Source organism: Crotalus tigris, unplaced genomic scaffold, assembly GCF_016545835.1.
Source record: "Crotalus tigris isolate CLP2741 ecotype Arizona unplaced genomic scaffold, ASM1654583v1 scf7180000017668.6805642782:7212621, whole genome shotgun sequence".
Taxonomy (NCBI): domain Eukaryota; kingdom Metazoa; phylum Chordata; class Lepidosauria; order Squamata; family Viperidae; genus Crotalus; species Crotalus tigris.
The window spans coordinates 5,146,819-5,172,477 of record NW_024096554.1 but is presented as its reverse complement, the minus strand read 5'-3'; the positions used below and the strand labels follow the sequence as shown (position 1 = coordinate 5,172,477).

The 25,659-nt window shown below is 43.0% G+C and overlaps 1 protein-coding gene across 3 annotated transcripts in view; it reads right to left on the bottom strand.

The window, feature by feature from the left end:
• Positions 1-21,900, bottom strand: part of ACBD6 (acyl-CoA binding domain containing 6) — a 176,837-nt gene extending 154,937 nt beyond the window's left edge. The window contains exons 1-2 of one of the 3 annotated variants that reach the window (XR_005556025.1): positions 21,550-21,900; positions 1,014-1,078 (exon numbers count right to left, since the gene is read on the bottom strand). Coding sequence is in view for 2 of the 3 variants with exons in the window: in XM_039337139.1 (XP_039193073.1) it covers positions 1,014-1,078; positions 21,550-21,816 (332 nt within the window). In the remaining variant the exon portion in view is untranslated. The remainder of the gene's footprint in view (positions 1-1,013; positions 1,079-21,549) is intronic. The other 2 variants (XM_039337139.1, XM_039337138.1) reach the window with 2 other exon arrangements.
• Positions 21,901-25,659: the final 3,759 nt, after the last annotated feature.

The following is a 25,659-nucleotide window of genomic DNA, read 5'->3' as shown; positions in this document are numbered from 1 at the left end:
TTGATCATGCCACATTTCTATGAGTTCTCTTGCATTTTCCAGTCTGATTCACTTTAAAATGAGTTTCCTAACTGAAGCTATGCCCTCGATTATGGATAGTAACTGTGTCTTTTGACTGCTGTTTTGCTTTATACTGCCTCTATTCAGTCTTTGCATGTGATTACCCAGTTTTGTCTTTTGGTAATGAGTATTTTGTCTGGGCACTGTTGGCTGGCGCACTGAAGTTATTCCAAATGGCTGGTGTAGCCTGTTGACAGACTCTGAAATATCGGCTATCCTTGGGGTAGGTTATATTGGGGTAGGTGTTATATTCAGTTTGCAAACACAAAAAACATCTTTTTAGTAACTGTCTCTGACACTGCCTTGTAATGCTTCCAGAAGCCAGCCCTTTCTAAGCTCAGCTAGTAGTCACTGTTGTTTTTGGTTCCCAACGAGGCTATTTTTTCCCCAGGAAGTCCAACCTTCTGATCTGCTGGTCTTCAACCCTTCAACCTTCTGTTTCTCCAATTGAGAATAGTAACACTTAGAACTTAGAGTCACTGTGGATCAATCAAGCTGGTGCTGCAAAATTTAAAGTTATCACAGGGACCAGTTCCACTATTGACCCAAGTTTTGGGTCATAAAACGCAACCTGGTTCTCATTCTCCTCCCTGACATCTTCTCTGAAAAAACAACCAGGGCAAACATGACAACAGCTGTTCAAGGATGCTACCCTTCCTATTTAGCCCGGGTTTTGAAAGAATCAGCAGACTAGGTGACTGGTTGGCACATCTAATGTATCTTGCCATGATTAATCTTCAGGATTAGCTTCTCTCATCCATTTGTTATTACCCTTTGCCATTACATAGAAATGAATCAATGTCTTATATTCTTCCTGACATCTATTAATATGGATAGAGGTAAAACATCACATTTATATGGCTAGCATAGGATGGGATATTTGCCAGGTGAGGGAAATTTTAAAAATTTAAGAACTCAGAAGTATTGTGAAACCATTAGCTAATTTCACGTACCATTTCTGCTTGCCTTCAAAATCAAAAAATCCAGGTTTGGGAATGTTGCAGCGACCACATTTGACCTAAAAGAAAAACAGTATGGGGATAACATTAGAGTACTTGTTGAAGGTTAAACCAATAAATATTGTTATGATAGTTGACATGACCCATCTAGGAACAAAAATAAGGTTTTTCTTTTGCACTAACAACCTAAGAATTGCTTTCAAAAATTTATATCAGGTCCATAAAGTCCATCACTGCTTTTATTAGATGTCTGGAAATTCGCAGCTGGACATGATGATGATGAAAACAAAGCTGCTCCCCATTTTTTTCCACTCGCAAGATCCTGCCTGTGAACACCAAAGTTCCTTTAATGCAGGGGTCCCCAATCCCCAGTCCGTGGACCAGTTTTGGGCCGCGGCATGCCTGCAACCAGTCGGCACAAACATCTGTGAGATGCAGGCAGCACGCACTCCGGTCTGCAGAAAAATCTCTCTCCACGGAACCGGCCCCTGGAGCCCAAAAGATTGGGGACTTTGCTTTAATGAATCTATGCACAAAAGATGCATAAGGTTTTAAACCGCTAAGTATTATATAACAAAACTGGGTGTATCTAAAAGTATATACCAAATAAGTTAGAACTCAGAATGCTGTGATAGTTGACAGCCCCATATATAATTGCTTAAATTGCAACACAGTGTTATTCCTACCTCTTGTATAAGCAAGGTCAAACTGCTTTACATATCTTCATAACACTGACAAGACCAAAATACTTTATTATTTAACATCCTCCCTGCTTTTAAAGGAAGCTTTAATACCTATAGCAGATGTCCTCAAGCTATTATGATTTACTCAAAGGGAAGATAATAAACTCATACGGAAGATAATAAGAAGAGTCATGTTGTCATAGTACCGAGGGAAAATAATTTACTTGCTATCCATGTCTTTGTCAGGATAGTGATCTCTTGCTTCTGGACAAGTGAGCAACCCCACCTACATTTTTTTTCAGGGTTTCCCAAACTGTGAGGTGTATCTGCCTTGGAAAGGTGCAGGCAGAGTTCAGGGGAAGAACCTTTTAGTTGTATTTTGTTACGATACTGTAAATCCACCTTTCCCAAAATACTAGTTTCAAGTGAGAAACCTGGTGGTGGACAAGGTGCAAAGTATTTTTTTAAAGACATAAAAAAGAAAAAAAAAACAAACTTTCACTGTATTGTTGTCAGTGTTCATTTTGGTGTTTGGATTTTTGGGGGAGATGTGTACATTAAAATTACACTAAAGAGAGGTATGATGGTAAAAGATTTAAGAACTCCTGCCCTATTTACTCAAGCGCAAAATCTAAGAGAAAATTTTTATAAAATGTTTTATAGATGGCATTTGGATCCCCAAAAGTTGTCTTGCATGTATCCGAATTTACAGCCCAAATGTTGGAGATGTGGAAATTTAGATGCAACTTATTTTCATATCTGGTGGACCTGTAGAGATATTAAAGCTTTTTGGATTAAGATTTGGTGGAATATTCAAAAGATTTTTAAGAGAAAGATAAAGTTTACTCCGCAATTATTTTTGTTGGGTATTATTGTAGATTTTGATGTTAAAGAAATCAATTTGATGTTGAATCTTAAAACAGCTGCAAGATTATTGGTGGGGCAATATTGGAAGAAAAACTCATTGCCTACTTTGGAAGAATGGATACTTAAGGCAAAAATCTCCGCCTACTTGAAGGACCATTCACAAGAAAGATACATTATGGTTTGGAGAAGATGGATTGATTATATTCAAAAGAAATATGAAACTGAAAAGTATTACCTTGCTTTTGAGTAGATTTTAGATAATTAATAGTTTTAATTATATTATTATTTTTGTTTTAATTTGTTAATATTTGTTTTAAAAAGGACTTAAAGTGTGTTATGGTTTTGATTGATAGTATAGTTGGTTTATGTTAGTTAGATTATGTTTGTTTATTTGTTACCCTGTAATCAGGTCAGGGAAGTGGGGGAGGGGAGGAAGGGGTGGGGGGTTTATATTGTAATAAATTTGTAAAACTTTTAATAAAAAAAAGAACTCCTGTCCTAGTTCCTTATTTAGATGATTGTGAACTAATAATCCAATTAGCCTATGCGTTAATGCTTGTGGTGGTCTCCCATGGAGAATGAGACACGCAAGCAGGTATCTCGGGATGGGAGCCCAGAGCTGACTCCAGCACCCTATTTTATTGTTACTATAGTTTTTACATCACACCGCGTAAGCAAAAGACGTATATAGGGGTGGTTACAATGTATCACATAACAGACACTCTCCAGATGCAAGGCTATGCAGGTGTTCTTATCAGACTCTGTCCAAATGGCTGATGAATGTATCCTGTGTCTGGAGCAGTCCGTTTGTTATCTCAAGGACTTTGTGGGAGCATGTCTATGGGCATATTTGTGCAATTAATCCCACATCTCGTTTTGTGTTTTTTTTAATGTTACTCACTTCCAGTTCCAGAAGGGATCTTGATTCACTGATTAAGGCGTCCTTCCTAGTGGAGGGCGTAACATTTTTACACATTTGCAGGAGGGAGGGAATACATTGAATGCAACAACATAGCAATACAAATAATATCAAAATGGTTACTATAATAGAAATCAAAGATCATAGCCAGGATCCATCCGGTAGCCAGGACCAAAGGGCACCCCAGATATCCACGGTGCCTGATCCATCGCTGCGTAAGGGATTATTTTGTAGCAGAAATTCCATTTTCCTGGCTGTAGCAGAAATATTAGGTTGAAAATCATGTATATACATACAACAATGAGAATGAATTAAAGCACACACACCGCCTTTTGCTTCTAAAATAATATCTAAAGCATACCGATTTTGCAAAACTACTTCCCTTATTTCCCCCATTTCTTGATTAATCATTTTAATGCTGTTGATTGTTTCATTAAACATATGAACAGTCCAATTATTAAGCAAATGAAGGTCTCTATAGTTCATGGCAACTCCTAGATTGGGTAGAATCCCTCTGCTGATTTGAGTCTCTAAACTACCACCCAATGTTAGGGTGGATCCGAGAAACCAGTATCACGTTTGTTCCGCAGGCATCCATCAGGGAGATGAGGCAAGGCATATACAGCAGGAGTCAAAAGGCCCAGTGTACAGGTGCCTTTCCAATCCTTAGGCACCTGGCGACAGGCTCTACGGCCACATAGTAGCCACATATCGGGTAACTCATAATAACCCTGGTGAGACTCATTAGCAAATGTTATTATGGATTCCATGTCAAGGCAAGCCATGTAGGTACTGGTGTTTATCCATTGATTGCTTTGATAAGTGTCATTTATCTTAGTAAGGTTGCTTTTGATGGATTTACATTTCTTTGCTGAATTCCATATAATAACTTGTTGACAATTACTATAAGTTCCCAAATAAATGGCAGTACGGAATAGTCCTGTGCTATAAAATCAAAATCTGGCAGGTTCCATTATACGAGCGCCCACAGCATATGTCATATTCAATGTCTCTGTAGTTATGCTCCACAGCTGCTTCCATCCTGTTTCATTGAACGGAATGGCATGGAAAATAAGGCCACCACGACTGTCACCAGGAATTTGCATGCAAATCCAACAGTTCGTGACGTTAAGTGTAAGAGCAGTGCACCTGGCATCCCGTACAAAAGCATTAAAAGCCCACAGTCCCTGATCCTCATATGCCTGGCTGAGGTGGTGTACGTTGAGCCATATAAGGATGAACACAACGAGCTGGAGTCCAAATGATCTTGCCATGGTCATCTATTGCAGCATAGCCTCGACCCCAGGTAATGAGGGAGGCAGGCCCTTTCCAGGTGGGATCAGGCAAATGTCGATAGTATACCTGGGGGCGTGAAGAATCTGTGGGAGAAGCAGAAAAATGCCTGCTTGCGGCGGTTGAGCCAGGGGTGCCAGAAACATTCAAAACGTTTAAGGTAAAAAGTACAAGATTAAGAGTGTTTTGTATCCCAGGCAAGCAAACACTCCTTGTTCCCAGGCAACAGGTGTGGGAAGGATTATTCCCTCCGTTTCCGGAGGCAAGGGTCCAGAATAAAGAGTTTCAGCAACCGTGAGTAGGTTAGGAAAAGTAACAGAAAAATCAGAAGCCAATTTTAAATCAATGTCAGAAAAATATTGCGAAGCAGAAGGAGTAAAGTATGAAAAGGATGCAGCCTTTGGAGAGGGGTTAGCTGCAGACCCCTCTGTTAGTTTCCCCAATTGGACTGAGAGGAACGGCACTGATTGGCCCAATGAAAACCCTTTTTACATTTTGGGCACACAGTTTTGGGCTTGGCTCCGGGGATGGCAGCGGGTCTAGCCGCGCCGCCTCCTGGGGCTCTGCATTGCTTTTTAAAATGACCAGGTTTTCCACAATTGAAGCAAGTGCCTTGGGGTTGATTCCCCTTTTGGATTGCAGCTGCAAGAGTGTCCATTTGAAAAGCATTGGTTCCCACAATGCGGCAGGCTTTAAGAAAGTCTGCTAGGGTGGCCGTGGGACTGGAAACAAGTGGTTTAAGAATGGACTGGCAGGCTGCATTTGCATGTTCATAAGCCAATTTTATGAGGATTTCATTTGCTGCATCTCTGTTTGAAATTTGACGCTCAATAGCAACTTGCAGGCGATTCACAAAGTCTGCATAGGATTCAGTTGCAGTTTGGCAAATGGCAGAAAAAGATTGAATCGGGGTGCCAGACTCATCAACACGAGCCATGGCAGAAAGAACACAAGTATTAATGATCGGAAATGCAAAGGGGGTGAAAGTTTGAGCCTGAGCATTAAGGGTAGCAAAATTGCCTTCTCCGAAGAGTTGTTCTGCTGTCCATTGTGAACCTGGGTGATTAGCTCTGTTTTGTGGCTCTCTCTTATATTCAGATTCAAAAACTACGTATTGCATTCCGTTGAGAAGCATGCGGAACAGATCTTTCCAATCTTGAGGCAACATTCAATATGCACTAGCAACTGAGTGTATCAGTCCTCTAGTGTAGGGACTGGTTATGCCATAATTTTTTGTAGCCTTTTTCAATTCTCGGATCATAGCCAGGGGAAGTACTTCCCAACCAACCACTATGCCTGCTGCGGTCTGTTGATAAGTAACAGGGAACAACTCTGTCTCGGATAGTTCAGAAACGCTCAAATCACCATTGTTCAAAGCCTTTTGAAAAGCGCCACGGATGATTCCGGGCCGGGAGACAGGCGGCAACGTGGCAGGAACAGGAGAGGCTGTTTGTTGTTTATCAGGATCCATAAAATTTGCAGGGGCAGAAGGAGGGTTAAAACCTGCTCCAGGTGGTAAGGGAGTGGCCAACATAACAGATGGACTTTTGTACGGTGAAGGGTCTAATAAAGGTTGATGAGGCTTGTCAGCATGGGTTTGAATCAGGGTATAGGCAATTTTCCAAAGGCACAAAATCTCTGGGGGGGCTCTCGGAGACTGATGGAGGACGGTGTGGTGGTCTCCCATGGAGAATGAGACACGCAGGTATCTCGGGATGGGAGCCCAGAGCTGACTCCAACACCCTCTTTTATTGTTACTATAGTTTTTACATCACACAGCGTAAGCAAAAGACGTATATAGGGGTGGTTACAATGTATCGCATAACAGACACTCTCCAGATGCAAGGCTATACAGGTGTTCTTATCAGACTCTGTCCAAATGGCTGATGAATGTATCCTGTGTCTGGAGCAGTCCGTTTGTTATCTCAAGGACCTTGTGGGAGATGTCTATGGGCATATTTGTGCAATTAATCCCACATCTCCTGCTTTTGTGTTTTTTTTTAATGTTACCCACTTCCAGTTCCAGAAGGGATCTTGATTCACTGATTAAGGCATCCTTCCTAGTGGAGGGCGTAACATTTTTGCACATTTGCAGGAGGGAGGGAATACATTGAATGCAACAACATAGCAATACAAATAATATCAAAATGGTTACTATAATAGAAATCAAAGATCGTAGCCAGGATCCATCCGGTAGCCAGGACCAAAGGGCACCCCAAATATCCACGGTGCCTGATCCATCACTGCGTAAGGGATTATTTTGTAGCATAAATTCCATTTTCCTGGCTGTAGCAGAAATATTAGGTTGAAAATCATGTATATACATACAACAATGAGAATGAATTAAAGCACATACACCGCCTTTTGCTGCTAAAATAATATCTAAAGCATACCGATTTTGCAAAACTACTTCCCTTATTTCCCCCATTTCTTGATTAATCATTTTAATGCTGTTGATTGTTTCATTAAACATATGAACAGTCCAATTGTTAAGCAAATGACGGTCCCTATAGTTCATGGCAACTCCTAGATTGGGCAATATTCCTCTGCTGATTTGAGTCTCTAAACTACCACCCAATGTTAGGGGTGGATCCGAGGAACCAGTATCACGTTTGTTCCGCAGGCGTCCATCAGGGAGATGAGGCAAGGCATATACAGCAGGGGTCAAAAGGCCCAGTGTACAGGTGCCTTTACAATCCTTAGGCACCTGGCGATAGGCTCTACGGCCACATAGTAGCCACATATCGGGTAACTCATAATAACCCTGGTGAGACTCATTAGCAAATGTTATTATGGATTCCATGTCAAGGCAAGCCATGTAGGTACTGATGTTTGTCCATTGATTGCTTCGATAAGTGTCATTTATCTTAGTAAGGTTGCTTTTGATGGATTTGCATTTCTTTGCTGAATTCCATATAATAACTTGTTGACAATTACTATAATTTCCCAAATAAGTGGCAGTACGGAATAGTCCTGTGCTATAAAAACAAAATCTGGCAGGTTCCATTATACGAGCGCCCACAGCATATGTCATATTCAAAGTCTCTGTAGTTATGTTCCACAGCTGCTTCCATCCTGTTTCATTGAACGGGATGGCATGGAAAATGAGGCCACCATGACTGTCACCAGGAATTTGCATGCAAATCCAACAGTTCGTGACGTTAAGTGTAAGAGCAGTGCACCTGGCATCCCGTACAAAAGCATTAAAAGCCCACAGTCCCTGATCCTCATATGCCTGGCTGAGGTGGTGTACGTTGAGCCATATAAGGACGAACACAACGAGCTGGAGTCCAAATGATCTTGCCATGGTCGTCTATTGCAGCGTAGCCTCGACCCCAGGTAATGAGGGAGGCAGGCCCTTTCCAAGTGGGATCAGGCAAACGTCGATAGTATACCTGGGGGCGTGAAGAATCTGTGAGAGAAGCAGAAAAATGCCTGCTTGCGGCGGTTGAGCCAGGGGTGCCAGAAACATTCAAGAAGTTTAAGGTAAAAAGTACAAGATTAAGAGTGTTTTGTATCCCAGGCAAGCAAACACTCCTTGTTCCCGGGCAACAGGTGTGGGAAGATTATTCCCTCCGTTTCCGGAGGCAAGGGTCCAGAATAAAGGGTTTCAGCAACCGTGAGTAGGTTAGGAAAAGTAACAGAAAGATCAGAAGCCAATTTTAAATCAATGCCAGAAAAATATTGCGAAGCAAAAGGAGTAAAATCTGAAAAGGATGCAGCCTTTGGAGAGGGGTTAGCTGCAGACCCCTCTGTTAGTTTCCCCGATTGGACTGAGAGGAACGGCACTGATTGGCCCAATGAAAACCCTTTTTACATTTTGGGCACACAGTTTTGGGCTTGCCTCCGGGGATGGCAGCGGGTCGAGCCGCGCCGCCTCCTGGGGCTCTGCATTGCTTTTTAAAATGACCAGGTTTTCCACAATTGAAGCAAGTGCCTTGGGGTTGATTCCCCTTTTGGATTGCAGCTGCAAGAGTGTCCATTTGAAAAGCATTGGTTCCCACAATGCGGCAGGCTTTAAGAAAGTCTGCTAGGGTGGCCGTGGGACTGGAAACAAGTGGTTTAAGAATGGACTGGCAGTCCGCATTTGCATGTTCATAAGCCAATTTTATGAGGATTTCATTTGCTGCATCTCTGTTTGAAATTTGACGCTCAATGGCAACTTGCAGGCGATTCACAAAGTCTGCATAGGATTCAGTCGCAGTTTGGCGAATGGCAGAAAAAGATTGAATCGGGGTGCCAGACTCATCAACACGAGCCATGGCAGAAAGAACACAAGTATTAATGATCGGAAATGCAAAGGGGGTGAAAGTTTGAGCCTGAGCATTAAGGGTAGCAAAATTGCCTTCTCCGAAGAGTTGTTCTGCTGTCCATTGTGAACCTGGGTGATTAGCTCTGTTTTGTGGCTCTCTCTTATATTCAGATTCAAAAACTACGTATTGCATTCCGTTGAGAAGCATGCGGAACAGATCTTTCCAATCTTGAGGCAACATTCAATATGCACTAGCAACTGAGTGTATCAGTCCTCTAGTGTAGGGACTGGTTATGCCATAATTTTTTGTAGCCTTTTTCAATTCTCGGATCATAGCCAGGGGAAGTACTTCCCAACCAACCACTATGCCTGCTGCGGTCTGTTGATAAGTAACAGGGAACAACTCTGTCTCGGATAGTTCAGAAACGCTCAAATCACCATTGTTCAAAGCCTTTTGAAAAGCGCCACGGATGATTCCGGGCCGGGAGACAGGCGGCAACGTGGCAGGAACAGGAGAGGCTGTTTGTTGTTTATCAGGATCCATAAAATTTGCAGGGGCAGAAGGAGGGTTAAAACCTGCTCCAGGTGGTAAGGGAGTGGCCAACATAACAGATGGACTTTTGTACGGTGAAGGGTCTAATAAAGGTTGATGAGGCTTGTCAGCATGGGTTTGAATCAGGGTATAGGCAATTTTCCAAAGGCACAAAATCTCTGGGGGGGCTCTCGGAGACTGATGGAGGACGGTGTGGTGGTCTCCCATGGAGAATGAGACACGCAGGTATCTCGGGATGGGAGCCCAGAGCTGACTCCAACACCCTCTTTTATTGTTACTATAGTTTTTACATCACACAGCGTAAGCAAAAGACGTATATAGGGGTGGTTACAATGTATCGCATAACAGACACTCTCCAGATGCAAGGCTACACAGGTGTTCTTATCAGACTCTGTCCAAATGGCTGATGAATGTATCCTGTGTCTGGAGCAGTCCGTTTGTTATCTCAAGGACCTTGTGGGAGATGTCTATGGGCATATTTGTGCAATTAATCCCACATCTCCTGCTTTTGTGTTTTTTTTTAATGTTACCCACTTCCAGTTCCAGAAGGGATCTTGATTCACTGATTAAGGCATCCTTCCTAGTGGAGGGCGTAACATTTTTGCACATTTGCAGGAGGGAGGGAATACATTGAATGCAACAACATAGCAATACAATTAATATCAAAATGGTTACTATAATAGAAATCAAAGATCGTAGCCAGGATCCATCCGGTAGCCAGGACCAAAGGGCACCCCAAATATCCACGGTGCCCTCACTGCGTAAGGGATTATTTTGTAGCATAAATTCCATTTTCCTGGCTGTAGCAGAAATATTAGGTTGAAAATCATGTATATACATACAACAATGAGAATGAATTAAAGCACATACACCGCCTTTTGCTGCTAAAATAATATCTAAAGCATACCGATTTTGCAAAACTACTTCCCTTATTTCCCCCATTTCTTGATTAATCATTTTAATGCTGTTGATTGTGTCATTAAACATATGAACAGTCCAATTGTTAAGCAAATGACGGTCCCTATAGTTCATGGCAACTCCTAGATTGGGCAATATTCCTCTGCTGATTTGAGTCTCTAAACTACCACCCAATGTTAGGGGTGGATCCGAGGAACCAGTATCACGTTTGTTCCGCAGGCGTCCATCAGGGAGATGAGGCAAGGCATATACAGCAGGGGTCAAAAGGCCCAGTGTACAGGTGCCTTTACAATCCTTAGGCACCTGGCGATAGGCTCTACGGCCACATAGTAGCCACATATCGGGTAACTCATAATAACCCTGGTGAGACTCATTAGCAAATGTTATTATGGATTCCATGTCAAGGCAAGCCATGTAGGTACTGATGTTTGTCCATTGATTGCTTCGATAAGTGTCATTTATCTTAGTAAGGTTGCTTTTGATGGATTTGCATTTCTTTGCTGAATTCCATATAATAACTTGTTGACAATTACTGTAAGTTCCCAAATAAATGGCAGTACGGAATAGTCCTGTGCTATAAAAACAAAATCTGGCAGGTTCCATTATACGAGCGTCCACAGCATATGTCATATTCAAAGTCTCTGTAGTTATGTTCCACAGCTGCTTCCATCCTGTTTCATTGAACGGGATGGCATGGAAAATAAGGCCACCACGACTGTCACCAGGAATTTGCATGCAGATCCAACAGTTCGTGACGTTAAGTGTAAGAGCAGTGCGCCTGGCATCCCGTACAAAAGCATTAAAGGCCCACAGTCCCTGATCCTCATATGCCTGGCTGAGGTGGTGTACGTTGAGCCATATAAGGACGAACACAACGAGCTGGAGTCCAAATGATCTCGCCATGGTCGTCTATTGCAGCGTAGCCTCGACCCCAAGTAATGAGGGAGGCAGGCCCTTTCCAGGTGGGATCAGGCAAACGTCGATAGTATACCTGGGGGCGTGAAGAATCTGTGGGAGAAGCAGAAAAATGCCTGCTTGCGGCAGTTGAGCCAGGGGTGCCAGAAACATTCAAAAAGTTTAAGGTAAAAAGTACAAGATTAAGAGTGTTTTGTATCCCAGGCAAGCCGGGGGTATTTTCCCCTTTCTTTTTTGCATGCATGTCTAGAGCCCTTTTTACGGTCTGATTGGCTCGTTCCACGATCGCTTGACCAGTGGAGTTATATGGAATGCCAAATTTATGAACAATAGACCAGCGAGAGCAAAACTGGGCAAAGGAGGTGCTGGTATAAGCAGGAGCGTTGTCAGTTTTAATTTCTTTTGGATTGCCCAGGATAGAAAAGGTACGAATACGATGATTAATAACATGTTTAGCAGACTCACCCCTTTGGAGGGTGGCCATAATAAAACCTGAATAGGTGTCAATGAAAACATGCAAATATTTCCAGGGGGCAAATGGCAAATATTGCGTAACATCCATTTGCCAAGTTGACAGCTCTGCGTCCCTCTTGGGTTGACCCCTTGAGGAACAGAGTGTGCTTGGAGGCTGCAGGTGGGACATTGTTGTATGATAGCCGCAGCCTCTGTAGCTGTTAAAGAAAATTGTTTCATTAAAGCCTTCTTATTTTGATGAAAATATGAATGGCTGTCCCATGGGGTTATGGGAGATAAAACAAGGACAGAAACGTCCTGGTGAGTGGAGGCGGCCGAAGCGGCAGCATCCGCCTTGGCATTGCCTTCGGAGATAATACCAGGGAAAGGTTGGTGACTTCTAATATGAGCAGGAAAAAAACAAGTAGAGCGGGAATGAAGAAGGGATTGGAGTGTGAGAAATAGACTGAGGAGAGAGTCATCCAGTGAGGGTGACACATATGAATCAGATAAAGAGGTGAGAACTTTATATACATAAAGACTATCTAAAATAAGATTAAAAGGTTCAGAAGAAAAAGTTTGTAAGGCCAGAATTGTAGCGGCAAGTTCAGCACGCTGAGCAGAAGTTTGAGGAGGAGTAATTTTTGTGTGCCATTGTTCACCCTCCTTCCATACACATGAACCATAAGTCTTGCTGCCATCAACATACAGGGTGACAGCGTTAGGAATGGGAGAGGAGGAAATGGGAGAATGCAAAGAAATTGAAACATTATTAAGGAGTTGGAAGCGAGGGTCAGAGGGAATATGACAGGAAACAGATCCTGCCCAGTCAGCAAGAGAAAGTTGCAAGACATCTGAAGAGGCAAATAAAGGTTCCCATATAGTAAGAGACATGGGGACATATAAAAAAACAATATCAAATCCAATTAAACATTTTGCTCGAAAACGGCCCTTTGTAATTAAAAGAGCAAACATATATGGCAGTGGATTGATAGATTTGTGAGGGGTATTGGGGAGGTGAATCCATTCAACAATGGAAACGCTCCCCTTTTGATGTTGGAGAAGGGCAGCTGTAGGAATAGAGGGAGTATTAAATATGGCCAAAGACAAAAGCTCATTGGGAATGGCTCGGTCCACCCAGCGGGTGGAGAGGGCACTATTAATTAAGGCAAAAACATGTTTTTGAGTGGGGTTAAGAACAACAACAGAGGAGGGGGAAGTGTGGCCTCGCAAAGCCAAAAACAAGGGTGCCAATTGGGCAGTGGTGAGTGCAAGAAATGGACGCACAAAATTTATCGTGCCCAAGATTTGTTGTAAAGCAACTAAAGTGAGAGGAGAAGGAAGGTGGATGGCAGGGAGCACCGGAACAGAATGAGAGGCTAGGACTTTGTGTCCCAGATATAAAAAGGGAGATTGGGTCTGAACTTTTTCCGGGGCGACAATAAAGCCATAAGAAGCTAAAAGCTGAATGAGTTAGGGAAGGACAGTTTGTACTGTGCCAGGAAGACCCGGGGCAGCTAGGAGAACGTCATCCATATAGTGATAAAGCAAAAAGTTAGGATAGGATTTGCGAAAAGGCAACAAGGCAGCGTCCACAAAAGCTTGACATATGGTGGGGCTGTTAAGCATGCCTTGGGGAAGAACAGTCCATTGATAGTGAGGAGTAGGTCGGGACATGTTAGTTTGAGGCAAAGAAAAGGAAAAAAGTTGTTTGTCATCAGGGTGTAAAGGAATAGTAAAAAAACAGTCTTTTAAATCAATAATTGCCAAATCATAGTCTTTGGGGATCATATTTGGGTTGGGCATTCCGCACTGTAGCGGACCCATGGGTTTAATTATTATGTTAATGAGGCGTAAATCATGAATAATTCTCCAGTTGCCTGATTTTTTCTTGACTACAAATACTGGAGTGTTATAAGGACTGGTAGTTGGTTCCAAATGGCCAGATTGTATTTGCTGATATACCAGTTTCTGCAATGCTTCTTGTTTTTCTAAAGTGAGTGGCTATTGGTCCACCCACACGGGGGTGTCAGAAAGGAGCGTAAGCTTCATGGGTGAAGGAGGCATTGTTAGTCTTCCAGAGTTAACTTCGCATTAAATTGAGAGAGTAAGTCTCTGCCTCATAAATTTGTGTGAAGAGGGAGGACGACAGGTTTAAATTTAGCAGAAATGCCTTTTGTGATTCGTTGTGCAGTAAGCCAATTTTTACTGGAGCTTGCTTGTTGAAGTCCTCCCACTCCCCTGACTGCCGGTGAGGATTCGAGGGGCCAGTTAGAGGGCCATTCAGCTGTTCTTATGACTGAGACATCCGCACCAGAGTCTACAAGACCAGAGAAGAGAATGCCATTGATTAAAAAAGGCATCACCAGTTTTTGGGGAGTAATTTGCTTTGTTAGTGCCAATAAATCAGAGGAAGAATTCCCAGAGTGAGGTGCATATGTAGCCTCTGAAATGGATGGTGCTGCACGTGGTAATAAAACCAAGCATGCCACCGTATCCCCCCGGTTCATTGTGACAGGGAGATTGGTATAAAATTGGACTTTTAGGGTGTCTCTATACGTGGGACCTATCATACCTGGAAGCACAAACACTCCTTGTTCCCGAGCAACAGGTGTGGGAAGCATTATTCCCTCCGTTTCCGGAGGCAAGGGTCCAGAATAAAGGGTTTCAGCAACCGTGAGTAGGTTAGGAAAAGTAACAGAAAGATCAGAAGCCAATTTTAAATCAATGCCAGAAAAACATTGCGAAGCAGGAGGAATAAAGTCTGAAAAGGATGCAGCCTTTGGAGAGGGGTTAGCTGCAGACCCCTCTGTTAGTTTCCCCGATTGGACTGAGAGGAACGGCACTGATTGGCCCAATGAAAACCCTTTTTACATTTTGGGCACACAGTTTTGGGCTTGGCTCTGGGGATGGCAGCGGGTCGAGCCGCGCCGCCTCCTGGGGCTCTGCAATGCTTTTTAAAATGACCAGATTTCCCACAATTGAAGCAAGTGCCTTGGGGTTGATTCCCCTTTTGGATTGCAGCTGGAAGAGTGTCCATTTGAAAAGCATTGGTTCCCACAATGCGGCAGGCTTTAAGAAAGTCCGCTAGGGTGGCCGTGGGACTGGAAACAAGTGGTTTAAGAATGGACTGGCAGTCCGCATTTGCATGTTCATAAGCCAATTTTATGAGGATTTCATTTGCTGCATCTCTGTTTGAAATTTGACGCTCAATGGCAACTTGCAGGCGATTCACAAAGTCTGCATAGGATTCAGTTGCAGTTTGGCGAATGGCAGAAAAAGATTGAATCGGGGTGCCAGACTCATCAACACGAGCCATGGCAGAAAGAACACAAGTATTAATGATCGGAAATGCAAAGGGGGTGAAAGTTTGAGCCTGAGCATTAAGGGTAGCAAAATTGCCTTCTCCGAAGAGTTGTTCTGCTGTCCATTGTGAACCTGGGTGATTAGCTCTGTTTTGTGCCTCTCTTTTATATTCAGGTTCAAAAACTACGTATTGCGTTCCGTTAAGAAGCATGCGGAACAGATCTTTCCAATCTTGAGGCAACATTCGATATGCACTAGCAATTGACTGTATCAGTCCTCTAGTATAGGGACTGGTTATGCCATAATCTTTTGTAGCCTTTTTCAATTCTCGGATCATAGCCAGGGGAAGTGCTTCCCAATCGACCACTATGCCTGCTGCAGTCTGTTGGTAAGTAACAGGGAACAACTCTGTCTCGGATAGTCAAAAACGCTTAAATCACCATTGTTTAAAGCCTTTTGAAAAGCACCACGGATGATTCCGGGCCGGGAGACAGGCAGCAGCGTGGCAGGAACAGGAGAGGCTGTTTGTTGTTTATCAGGATCCATAAAATTTGCAGGGGCAGAAGGAGGGTTAAAACCAGCTCCAGGGGGCAAGGGAGTGGCCAACATAACAGACGGACTTTTGTACGGTGGAGGGTCTAATAAAGGCTGATGAGGCGAGTCAGCATGGGTTTGAATCAGGGTATAGGCAATTTTCCAAAGGCACAAAATCTCTGGGGGGGCTCTCAGAGACTGATGGAGAACGGCACCGATTTTCCTCCATGTATCTACTTTTAAAGATTCAGACTCCGGATAGGATGAGCAGTTAGCCCATACGTAAGCAAGCAATTTAACAGCCTCAGATTTAGAAAGGTGACGGGTTAATTTCTGTTCCTGATCAGTAAGATATTTTTTTCCTGCCAAGTAGCCTCAGCTCTTCCACATGCTGCTTTTGAGCGTGAGACATTCCACCCCCCATACTTACGAAGAGGAGTCAGTTGCCAGCAACTTTGTCGGGTGCACCAAGCCTATTCCAGGTGATAAGTAAAGGGTCGGCAGGGGCGTATCCCTCAGTGGATCACGTCGGGGTCACCAGATGTGGTGGTCTCCCATGGAGAATGAGACACGCACGCAGGTATCTCGGGATGGGAGCCCAGAGCTGACTCCAGCACCCTATTTTATTGTTACTATAGTTTTTACATCACACAGCGTAAGCAAAAGACGTATATAGGGGTGGTTACAATGTATCACATAACAGACACTCTCCAGATGCAAGGCTATGCAGGTGTTCTTATCAGACTCTGTCCAAATGGCTGATGAATGTATTCAGTGTCTGGAGCAGTCGTTTGTTATCTCAAGGACTTTGTGGGAGCATGTCTATGGGCATATTTGTGCAATTAATCCCACAATGCTTATCTGTCTTTACCAAGAGCAGCTGTGGGACAACTGATCACTATATGATCCACCTTGTACCTGTTTATAGACAAAGGCTTAAAACCACAAAACCAACAATTAAATCAGTGAAGTCTTAGACTGAGGAGGCAAAGCTAAAGAAAAAACAATTGCTACTAGCCTGCCTTCCACTGAGGACCTGTATGCTACATGAGCAAGAAAGAGGGCTATGAAAATATCTACAGACCCCCTCACATCCTGGACATAAACTATTTCAACTTCTTCTCTCAAGACGACGCTATAAGGCAGGGTTTTTCAACTTTTTCACCCATTGTACCACTTTTAGGATATGGCAATATCCGAGTACCACCAGTCGCCTAGCAAGGTGTCAAAAACTTGATAACCAAAAAAAAAAAAAGGAAAAAAGTGATGAAGTATAGGTAGTCCTCGACTTAAAACAGTTCACTAAGTGACTCTTCGAAGTTACAATGGCACTGAAAAAAGTGCCCCCCAAGCCACAGCCGACAAGACACCTGCCTGCCCACCCGGCAATGCTCTTCCTGCTGTCTGAGATTTTCATTGTTGTGAGCCTTTCTGTTGAGGATTGGCAGCGGGGGTGGGGTGGGGGTGTTTGGTTTTTATTTTCCCCGTTTGCTGGGTGGTTGCAGCAGGTTTTGGTCACTTCACATGACCTTGGGACACTGTGACCATCATAAATATGAATCAGTTGCCAAGCATCTGAATGTAAATCACAAGACCCTGGAGATGCTGCAACATTCCAGCTGATCGGCGCTTCTTCTGGGCTCAGCAGGATCAGTGCTGCTTTCCAGCTGATCGGTGCTTCTTCAGGGCTCAGCAGAAGCACCAGGATCAGTGCTGAGCTCCAGCTGGAGACTGGTGCTGATCCTGGCGCTTCCACTAAGCCCTGACAGCCCCAAAGCGTCGATCAGCTGAAAGCAGCACTGACCCTGGCGCTTCCGCTGAGCCCTGACAGCCCTGCAGCTCCAGCCATCTCTCGCTCAGTCTTGTGAGGTGCTGCCACCAGTTCAGCTCATTCCCCTCCCCCGCTACCACTTTTCTAGGATGGTCGCGTACCACCTGCCAGGTGCCAATGTACCACAGGTGGTACCCGTACCACTGGTTGAAAAGCCCTGCTATAAGGCACTAAACACCAGAATGACTAGATATAAGGACAGTTTTTTTCCCCATGCCATCACTCTGCTTAACAAGTAATTCCTACAACAACATCAAACTGTATTATTCTCATCTTTCCTATTACCTATCTTCTTATGACTATAACTTTGTTGCTTGTATCTTACAATTTATATTGTTTTTTAGTATCCTAGACCAGTGGTGGTGAACCTATGCCAGAGGTGGCACTCAGAGCCCTCTCTGTGGGCACTTCTCTGAACTGCTGGTGGTGGCTGCAGAGCCCCAGAGTGTGCCGGTCAAGGGGCCGGCAGGTTGTGGCTGCTGACAGACACTGTCGGCCCCCATGCGCTCACTGGCCTCTGTGTGCGGGGGCCAATGGTGTCAGGCAACAGCTGCCCCGGCCCCTGTCTTGCCTTGCCCTGAGATAATGGCACCCTGCAGGATGAGCCTCCTGCCCACCCCACCCCACCTGCCAGAGACCCCCTGGATCTCCCCCAACCCTGCCCGGCCTCCACAGGCGTCCCTCCCCATGAGCAACATCGAGGTGATCACACCCACCTTGGCCACACCCACCCAGTCTGCCATGACCACCGCAGCCATGCCCACCCAGCAACCGGCAATAAATAAATGGGTTTTGGGTTGCAGTTTGGGCACTTGGTCTCTAAAAGGTTCGCCATCACTGGCTTAGATAGTACTCTATGACTATCACTAAGTATTGCATCTTATGATTTATGACGAAATGTATTTTATGATTTATGATGAATGTATTTTCATGTTGTTTATAATCATGAATATCACTATTACTTGTATGTATACTGAGAGCTTATACACAGAGGCAAATTCCTTTGTGAGTCCAACTACACTTGGCCAATAAAGAATTCTATTCTTAGAATTTGGTGTAACCTATATATAAGATCCATGTTAATACAATATCAGGGCTCTGAGCCAAAGCTTGCTAGGAGTCCAATGATCATTGTATTTATTTCCTAGCTTAATAAAAAAGAACTCTTCCATTGTTTTGGTTTTCTATAAGGTTAATTTTTCTCTCAGATTGTACTGAGAGATATCTAGTCACAATATCTCAATACTGATAAGTAGTGCTTTTTTTCTAAAAAAAAAAAAAAAAAAAAAAAGGTGCCAGAATTCACACACGTCATACAACCCGCCTTGCCTACCCCTACAACCTTCCATCCAAAAACGGTGCCGAACTCTGTTCTGGGCATTCTATGAGAAAAAAAGCCCTGCTGATAAGTGTTCTAAATAGCTTAGAATCATCACTGCATAAAGTTTCACATGAGCAGAAGCTAAATCTTAATTGTAGAACTTTTCTTTTATATTAATAGCAACCTCATACATTTGAATACTAGGTACCAGAAAGAGGGTTTGTGACATAAATGACAAAATGATATTTTTTCCCATATTTATTACACCCAACCCAGCAGCCCTACTCGGGGTCCCCAGGCTCTTTTTGAGGAAATGAGCAGAATATAATACCTATAGGAGTTTGAGAGTTTCCTCTCAGATAAATTTGTCTATATCCAGTCTGGGCCTTGTACCAAATAGATAGTCTGGGCCTTGTACCAAATAGAGTCCATGATAATGAAATCAGAGTTTCTTTTGAGATTGTGGAATCTGAAGAGCTACACAGAATTTTTTGAAATTTAAGCTTCTCACTATGGATTAGACCCCATCCATCAAAATATATAAAACATAATATATAAAGAAGGAACTGAGTCTGTTTGTTGCCTGGTCTATATCATTTAAACTTCACGGTAGCAACAGAATAGCAATAGCACTTGGGCTTGTATACCGCTTCACAATGCTTTACAGCCCTCTCTAAGTGGTTTACAGTCAGCATATTGCCCTCAACAATCTGGGTCCTCATTTTACTGACCTCAAAAGGATGGAAGGCTGAGTCAACCTTGAGCCGATCAAGATCAAACTGCTGGCAGCTGGCAGCCAACAGAATTAGCCTGCAGTACTGCATTCTAACCACTGTGCCACCATGTGGCTCAAATTGTTTGCACTTTCAGTTGGAAATGAAATATTGAAAAATGTCTTGAGCAATGTATACCAGTAAGAGCATAAATAAAACTGTCTTCTTGAGCCTCTGAGAATTTGTTTCTTCATTTAGAACATTTATGTGGCTGACTAATTCAAACAATGAAATTCTGGGTAGCATACAAAAAAAAAAATCATACCACCAAGGCAAGTTAAAAAAAATTATTTGTTGATCCATGTAATATATTTAATTTAATATATTTAATTCACCAATTTGGAACGCTACTCATTCTGTCCCAAGTATTGGGGAAAACAGTCTTAACTGATTGAGCAATTGTATATGGAATTATAAATAATCAGAATTGTTAATGAAAGGCTATCATTTGAATTAACTTTAAGTGCTACCAGTTACTTCTGAACATATAGAGAGGGAGAGAGGATTGTAAGTTGCTAATAGATAAAATACAATGCCATCCAGATTTCAAGAAAGATAAGATTTCAAATTATATAGATTCTAAACACATTTTAATACCTTAAGCTTATGTATATACCATATGCTCAAAACTGAGAAGAGCTTGTGATTTGAAGCGGAGTGGTGTGCTAAATCAACCACTGTGTTTTATAAACCATAGTTTATAGTTTAACATCTTATTAATGGAGCCAATTAAAGCAACATTTCAAGTGATGTACACAAAGCTTGGGATGCAAAACTACACTTCAATCATAAATAATTCATGAGTCAGTTGTTCCTAGTTGTTTGTCAATGCAGTTGCCAAACAAGATGTTCCTGGTGTTTTGCCAATGTGGTTACTAAACTATTTGCAGGTACTGTAATGTGTTTCTATTAAGGACTGAGACTTTTAAGAGAAACTATCCTGCTGCTGAACCACTGTCAAAGGCATTAGAACACTATTTGCAATCTTGTGCATGAGATTTTTTCATTCGAAAAATTCTGCATTCTAGCTAGGTTCAATAAAAATTCTGTAAATATGATGTGTATTATTTCTTTTTTCCTAGGGAGCTGTAGAATACCCTACCCTAACTCTCTTTTGCCTCTAACTTTATTAAATAAGTATGCTGACATTGAATAAATACATATCCAGTTTCCCACCCCCTCCTACTCAAACTCTTGGTTCCCAGATCTAGGTGTTTTGCTTGCTCAATACACTGAATCATAAATTAGCTTAACTTGTGCAAAGCCATATAGATATTGAGTAAGTCACAATTAAGCAGACACCTGCATTCTGCAAACAATCTTGGTTTCCCCATATTTGATACACAGAAACGAAAAATCCTGTGTTGTGGCAACAGGTTTTTGTGTTTAAGAATGTAAACACTGGCTCCGTAGAGCCAGACTGCTATTGGTACTATTCACGGAGAAGTTATCAACACCTTTTAGATTTGAGCGAAAACCAGTTTTGTGCGCGGTTAAGGCATCAGGCTAGATCGTGACAACAACTAGCTTGGACGTGAAACCAGCTGGATGACCTTGAGCAGACCCTTCCTCTCGGCTCCTAGGAAGGAGACAAATGGCAAATCACTTCCGAAAAGCCTTGCAAAATAATTGCAGGGACTCACTCTAAGCCAAGACCGATCTCACATTATCTCACACACACAGCAGCCCCCCCTCCCACGCTCGCCCGCCCTCGAGAGTCAGATAGGACCTCCACCTTCAAAAGCAGTGTACCTTTTAATAGCCATTGAAGGGGCCAAAAAGGGGGGGGGAGGAGGAGAGACTGATCTCGCCCCTCGTTCGCAGGCTTCCCAGAAGCTCCCCGACCCAGCGGCTCCTTCCTTGATCCATCCCAAGCATTTCGCGCCTTGGGACCCCGGCGCGGCAGCCTCACCTGCTTATAGCGCGCGTACAAGTAGAGGAGCTGATCCTTGCCGGCCGCGGCCACCAGCGTCGGGACGCGCTGCACCGCCCTCTCGAACTGCTCGGTCAGGTTTATCGGGGAGGACGAGCGGCTCTCCGAATCGGAAGCGGGGCCTGGAGACTCCCCCAGCCCGCCCGCCACCATCACGGCCGCAGCTGCCCTCTCCTCTTCTCCGGAGCTGAAGTCATCGCCTCTGCCCGCTCTCCCTACGCCTCTAGCCGGGAAGAGCGAAGCCATGGCGCCCACACTCCCGCTCGGCCCGCCGCCTCATCTCACGGACTCTCTTCCTCTCCCCCCCTCCCCTCCCCTCCAAGGAAGCGCGCGGCCACCAGCCAACAGCGGCTGTCGGCCAGAGGCGAAGCCACGCCCCGCATCTCACGCGGATGCCTCCCCTCCGAGACCAAGTCCTGCGCATGCGGGAGGGAGAAAAACAGAGAACTACGCAAATGGCAGATCATCACGCCCGAGGAGCTGCTCTTGGTGCCTTTTTTTTCATCCCCCCGGGAGACACAGAAAGGGGTGCTGCACCTTCCTCGTAACGGCAGCTCTGCCTCTGAGGGGCTTTTTGATGAAAGCTCATCCGTATCTCCAAGCTAAACGCCTGAATTGTAAGAATGAGGGAAAGTTCCATTTTAGATGTTAAGGCCGAACCTCCTTTACTGAATTCTGTGCAGAGCGATGGAGGAGTGGAGTCTGAGCGTTCTTTTTCTCTTCGTTCGGGGCAGAAGTGTGAAGCTGAACAGACTCGAACCTTTTCAGCATCTGGAAAACGATTTTATTTGAAAGAAGGATTGGCCACTCTAATGCTTTTGGGCCAGTCTAAACCAATTTAACTCAGTAATTATAATAGCAACTTTGTGTGTGTGTGTGTGTGCAATCGATGCAGAAATATTTGCACATGCTTTAATTTTACTTGTTGCACTAATATTTTCCCTAACTACTTTTTGAAAGCATTGGCAACGTTCAATAGGTATTTCTAAGAAACGATGTTTGATTTGGAGTTACTTAAAAAAAGGAATTACTATATTCATCTTTTGTTATTTATTTCCATATAACTTCTTTTATTTCTGAATAGGCATGTGTGAATGAAATGTGTATAATTTAGAGTGTGTAATAATATATTGGCCTAATTGAAAGAGAAGTATGAAATAGAAAGGTGATGTATCTGAGTATGTTACTGTACAGCCATACTATCAAAGTATGGCTGTACAGTAATAGCTCTAATTCCTTAAGTACATGGTAAATGTTTTCTTATGAAACTGGATTGTCAGGTTTGTTCTTTAGAAATTAAAAATTGTTTATCCTTATAGTTCCATTTCTTAACCTCATTCCATATACACTTAATTATACTATAATTCTATATTTCCTTACAACTATATTGTAACTATACTGATTGGTTCAAAATTGGAAAAGGAGTCCGGCAAGGCTGTATACTGTCGCCCTGCCTATTTAACTTATATGCAGAGCACATCATGAGAAAGGCAGGGCTACATGAATCAAAAGTTGGAATTAAGATTGCCGGGAGAAATATCAACAACCTAAGATATGCAGATGATACCACACTAATGGCAGAAAGTGAAGAGGAACTAAAGAGCCTCTTGCTGCGGGTGAAGAAGGAGAGTGCAAAAGTTGGCTTGAAACTCAACATTAAGAAAACCAAAATCATGGCATCCGGTCCTCTCAATTCCTGGCAAATAGATGGGGAAGAAATGGAGGTAGTGACAGATTTTATTTTTCTGGGCTCCAAGATCACCTCAGATGGGGACTGCAGCCAAGAAATTAAAAGACGCTTGCTCCTGGGGAGGAAAGCTATGGCAAATCTAGACAGCATACTAAAAAGCAGAGACATCACCCTGCCAACAAAAGTGCGTATAGTCCAGGCCATGGTTTTCCCAGTTGCAATGTATGGCTGTGAAAGTTGGACCATAAGAAAGGCTGAGCGCCAAAGAATTGAGGCCTTTGAACTATGGTGCTGGAGAAGACTCCTGCGAGTCCCTTGGACTGCAAGGCGTTCAAACCGGTCAGTCCTAGAAGAGATCAACCCCGACTGCTCTTTAGAAGGCCAGATCCTGAAGTTGAAACTCAAATACTTTGGCCACCTAATGAGAAGGAAGGACTCACTGGAGAAGGGCCTAATGCTGGGAAAGATTGAGGGCAATAGAAGAAGGGGACGACAGAGAATGAGATGGCTGGATGGAGTCACTGAAGCAGTAGGTGTGAACTTAAATGGACTCCAGAAGATGGTAGAGGACAGGAAGACCTGGAGGAACGTTGTCCATGGGGTCGCGATGAGTCGGACACGACTTCGCAATTAACAACAACAACAACATATTTCTATTATTTCTGTATTTACTTCTTTACTTCTAGATTTCTATTCCCATAGTTACTTTCTTAATTTATCAGTATTTTACTAGCTGATACCATGAGTGATATATATCATGCTATTATATTTACTTAATTTTATGAGTATTTTTCTATTCTTTTTTTGATAGCTTTAAGTACCCCTTAACACTGCTCCTCTTCAGATGTAAGCATAACTCCCCCCTCCTTAAAGTTGCAGCCGTATGTTCTCACAGCTCTCGGATCTGGGGGGGGGGTCTTCCCCTTGCTGGCATTGCTGCAAGCTGCTGGTAGCTATGAAGGATATGTTCTTTCTGTTCTTACTACTGATTGGGGCTTTGCTAGCCTATTGTTCTGTGGCCTTTGGTGTCTTCTCTTTTTCCGGGAGTGAAGTTACACCTGTTGGCCTTGCTGCTTCGGGCAGTGTTACTAAAGTACTCGTTGCTCTCTCTACAATGGCCTTTTAGCTATGTTAGATGGTTAAAACAGAAAACTGCAGCTATTGGCACCAATTCTATCCCTGGCTCTTTAAGCCTTGTCTGCCTACTGCATTTTTAGGATAGCATCTCTTCAATTCCTTTGTATCTCCTTGTGTTGCCAACTTTGCCTTAGTTCTCAAGCCTTCCATATTCTGCACAGTCATTTCTTGCTGCTTGCCATAATTGCTTGCCATCTCAGCCCAGACATCATTTGTCTATCTTTGCCAAACAGAAGAGCCAGAGAGTTAATGGTAGCCCGGCACTCAAAGAAGCTATCAACAAAGTGATAGATATAATTCATTACCAGATAATGGATACTAGATAGAATCAATACACAACCCAGTCAGGCATCTGATTGGAACCATCTGCAACAGACTAACTCCCAACCATCAAACAACCAATACCTCCCAAATAGCATCCAATCATCAAACAACCCCATAGAATTTCAATTCTGCACAGATTATAAATATTGCAAAGTAATCTGCAGTTCTGAACCACTATGTGAAGGAAGCCTTACTGGGACGCAAGGTAAAGTTCTGTAAATATTTTGATGTCTATTTAGATACTGATCTCAAGCCTGGAGAACCTCAACTAAAAGTATATACTTCTGTATTGCCAAAATGCTCAGTGTGTTATCCCCAATGCCAGCAATCAACTTCCTTGGGCATTTGCAGCACCACTTTTAAGAAAGGAGGGAGCAATGGGAGCTCTCCCTCTCTTCCTCCCTCCCTTCCATACTCATAGCCTTTTGGATATTCATTGTTATGCGAAACACAGAAAAGATATCAGAATTACTGAACATATGGTATATAAATTAATGGATGGATAGATAAATGTTGGAAATGAAAAGGAAACATTAAAACTTGTTCACTATTCAATATGTAACATTCTTTTCACTCTGTTCCACATCCTCTTTATCTCAATTTTCCATTCAATCTATTGAGATATTCTGTCTTCTAATTTTTTTCTTGACTTTCCTGACATCATTCCACCTGCACTCAAATTTTTTCACTTCTAGCTTTTTCTTCCCAAGATCCACTCTTGACATACCAAAAATTGTCTGCCCTACATTCAGAACTGTTCATCATCCATGTATCCATTATTAATTCTCTCTCCCTATCATCAAAGAGAACCAAATTATTTTTTTTAGAATTATTTTACTCCCATTGCCATATTTACATATGAATAAATTCTTAAAACAATGTTTTAGAATGTCTTCTAGGCAGATGCTCATCGCTCATTATTGTCATTCATTGAATCT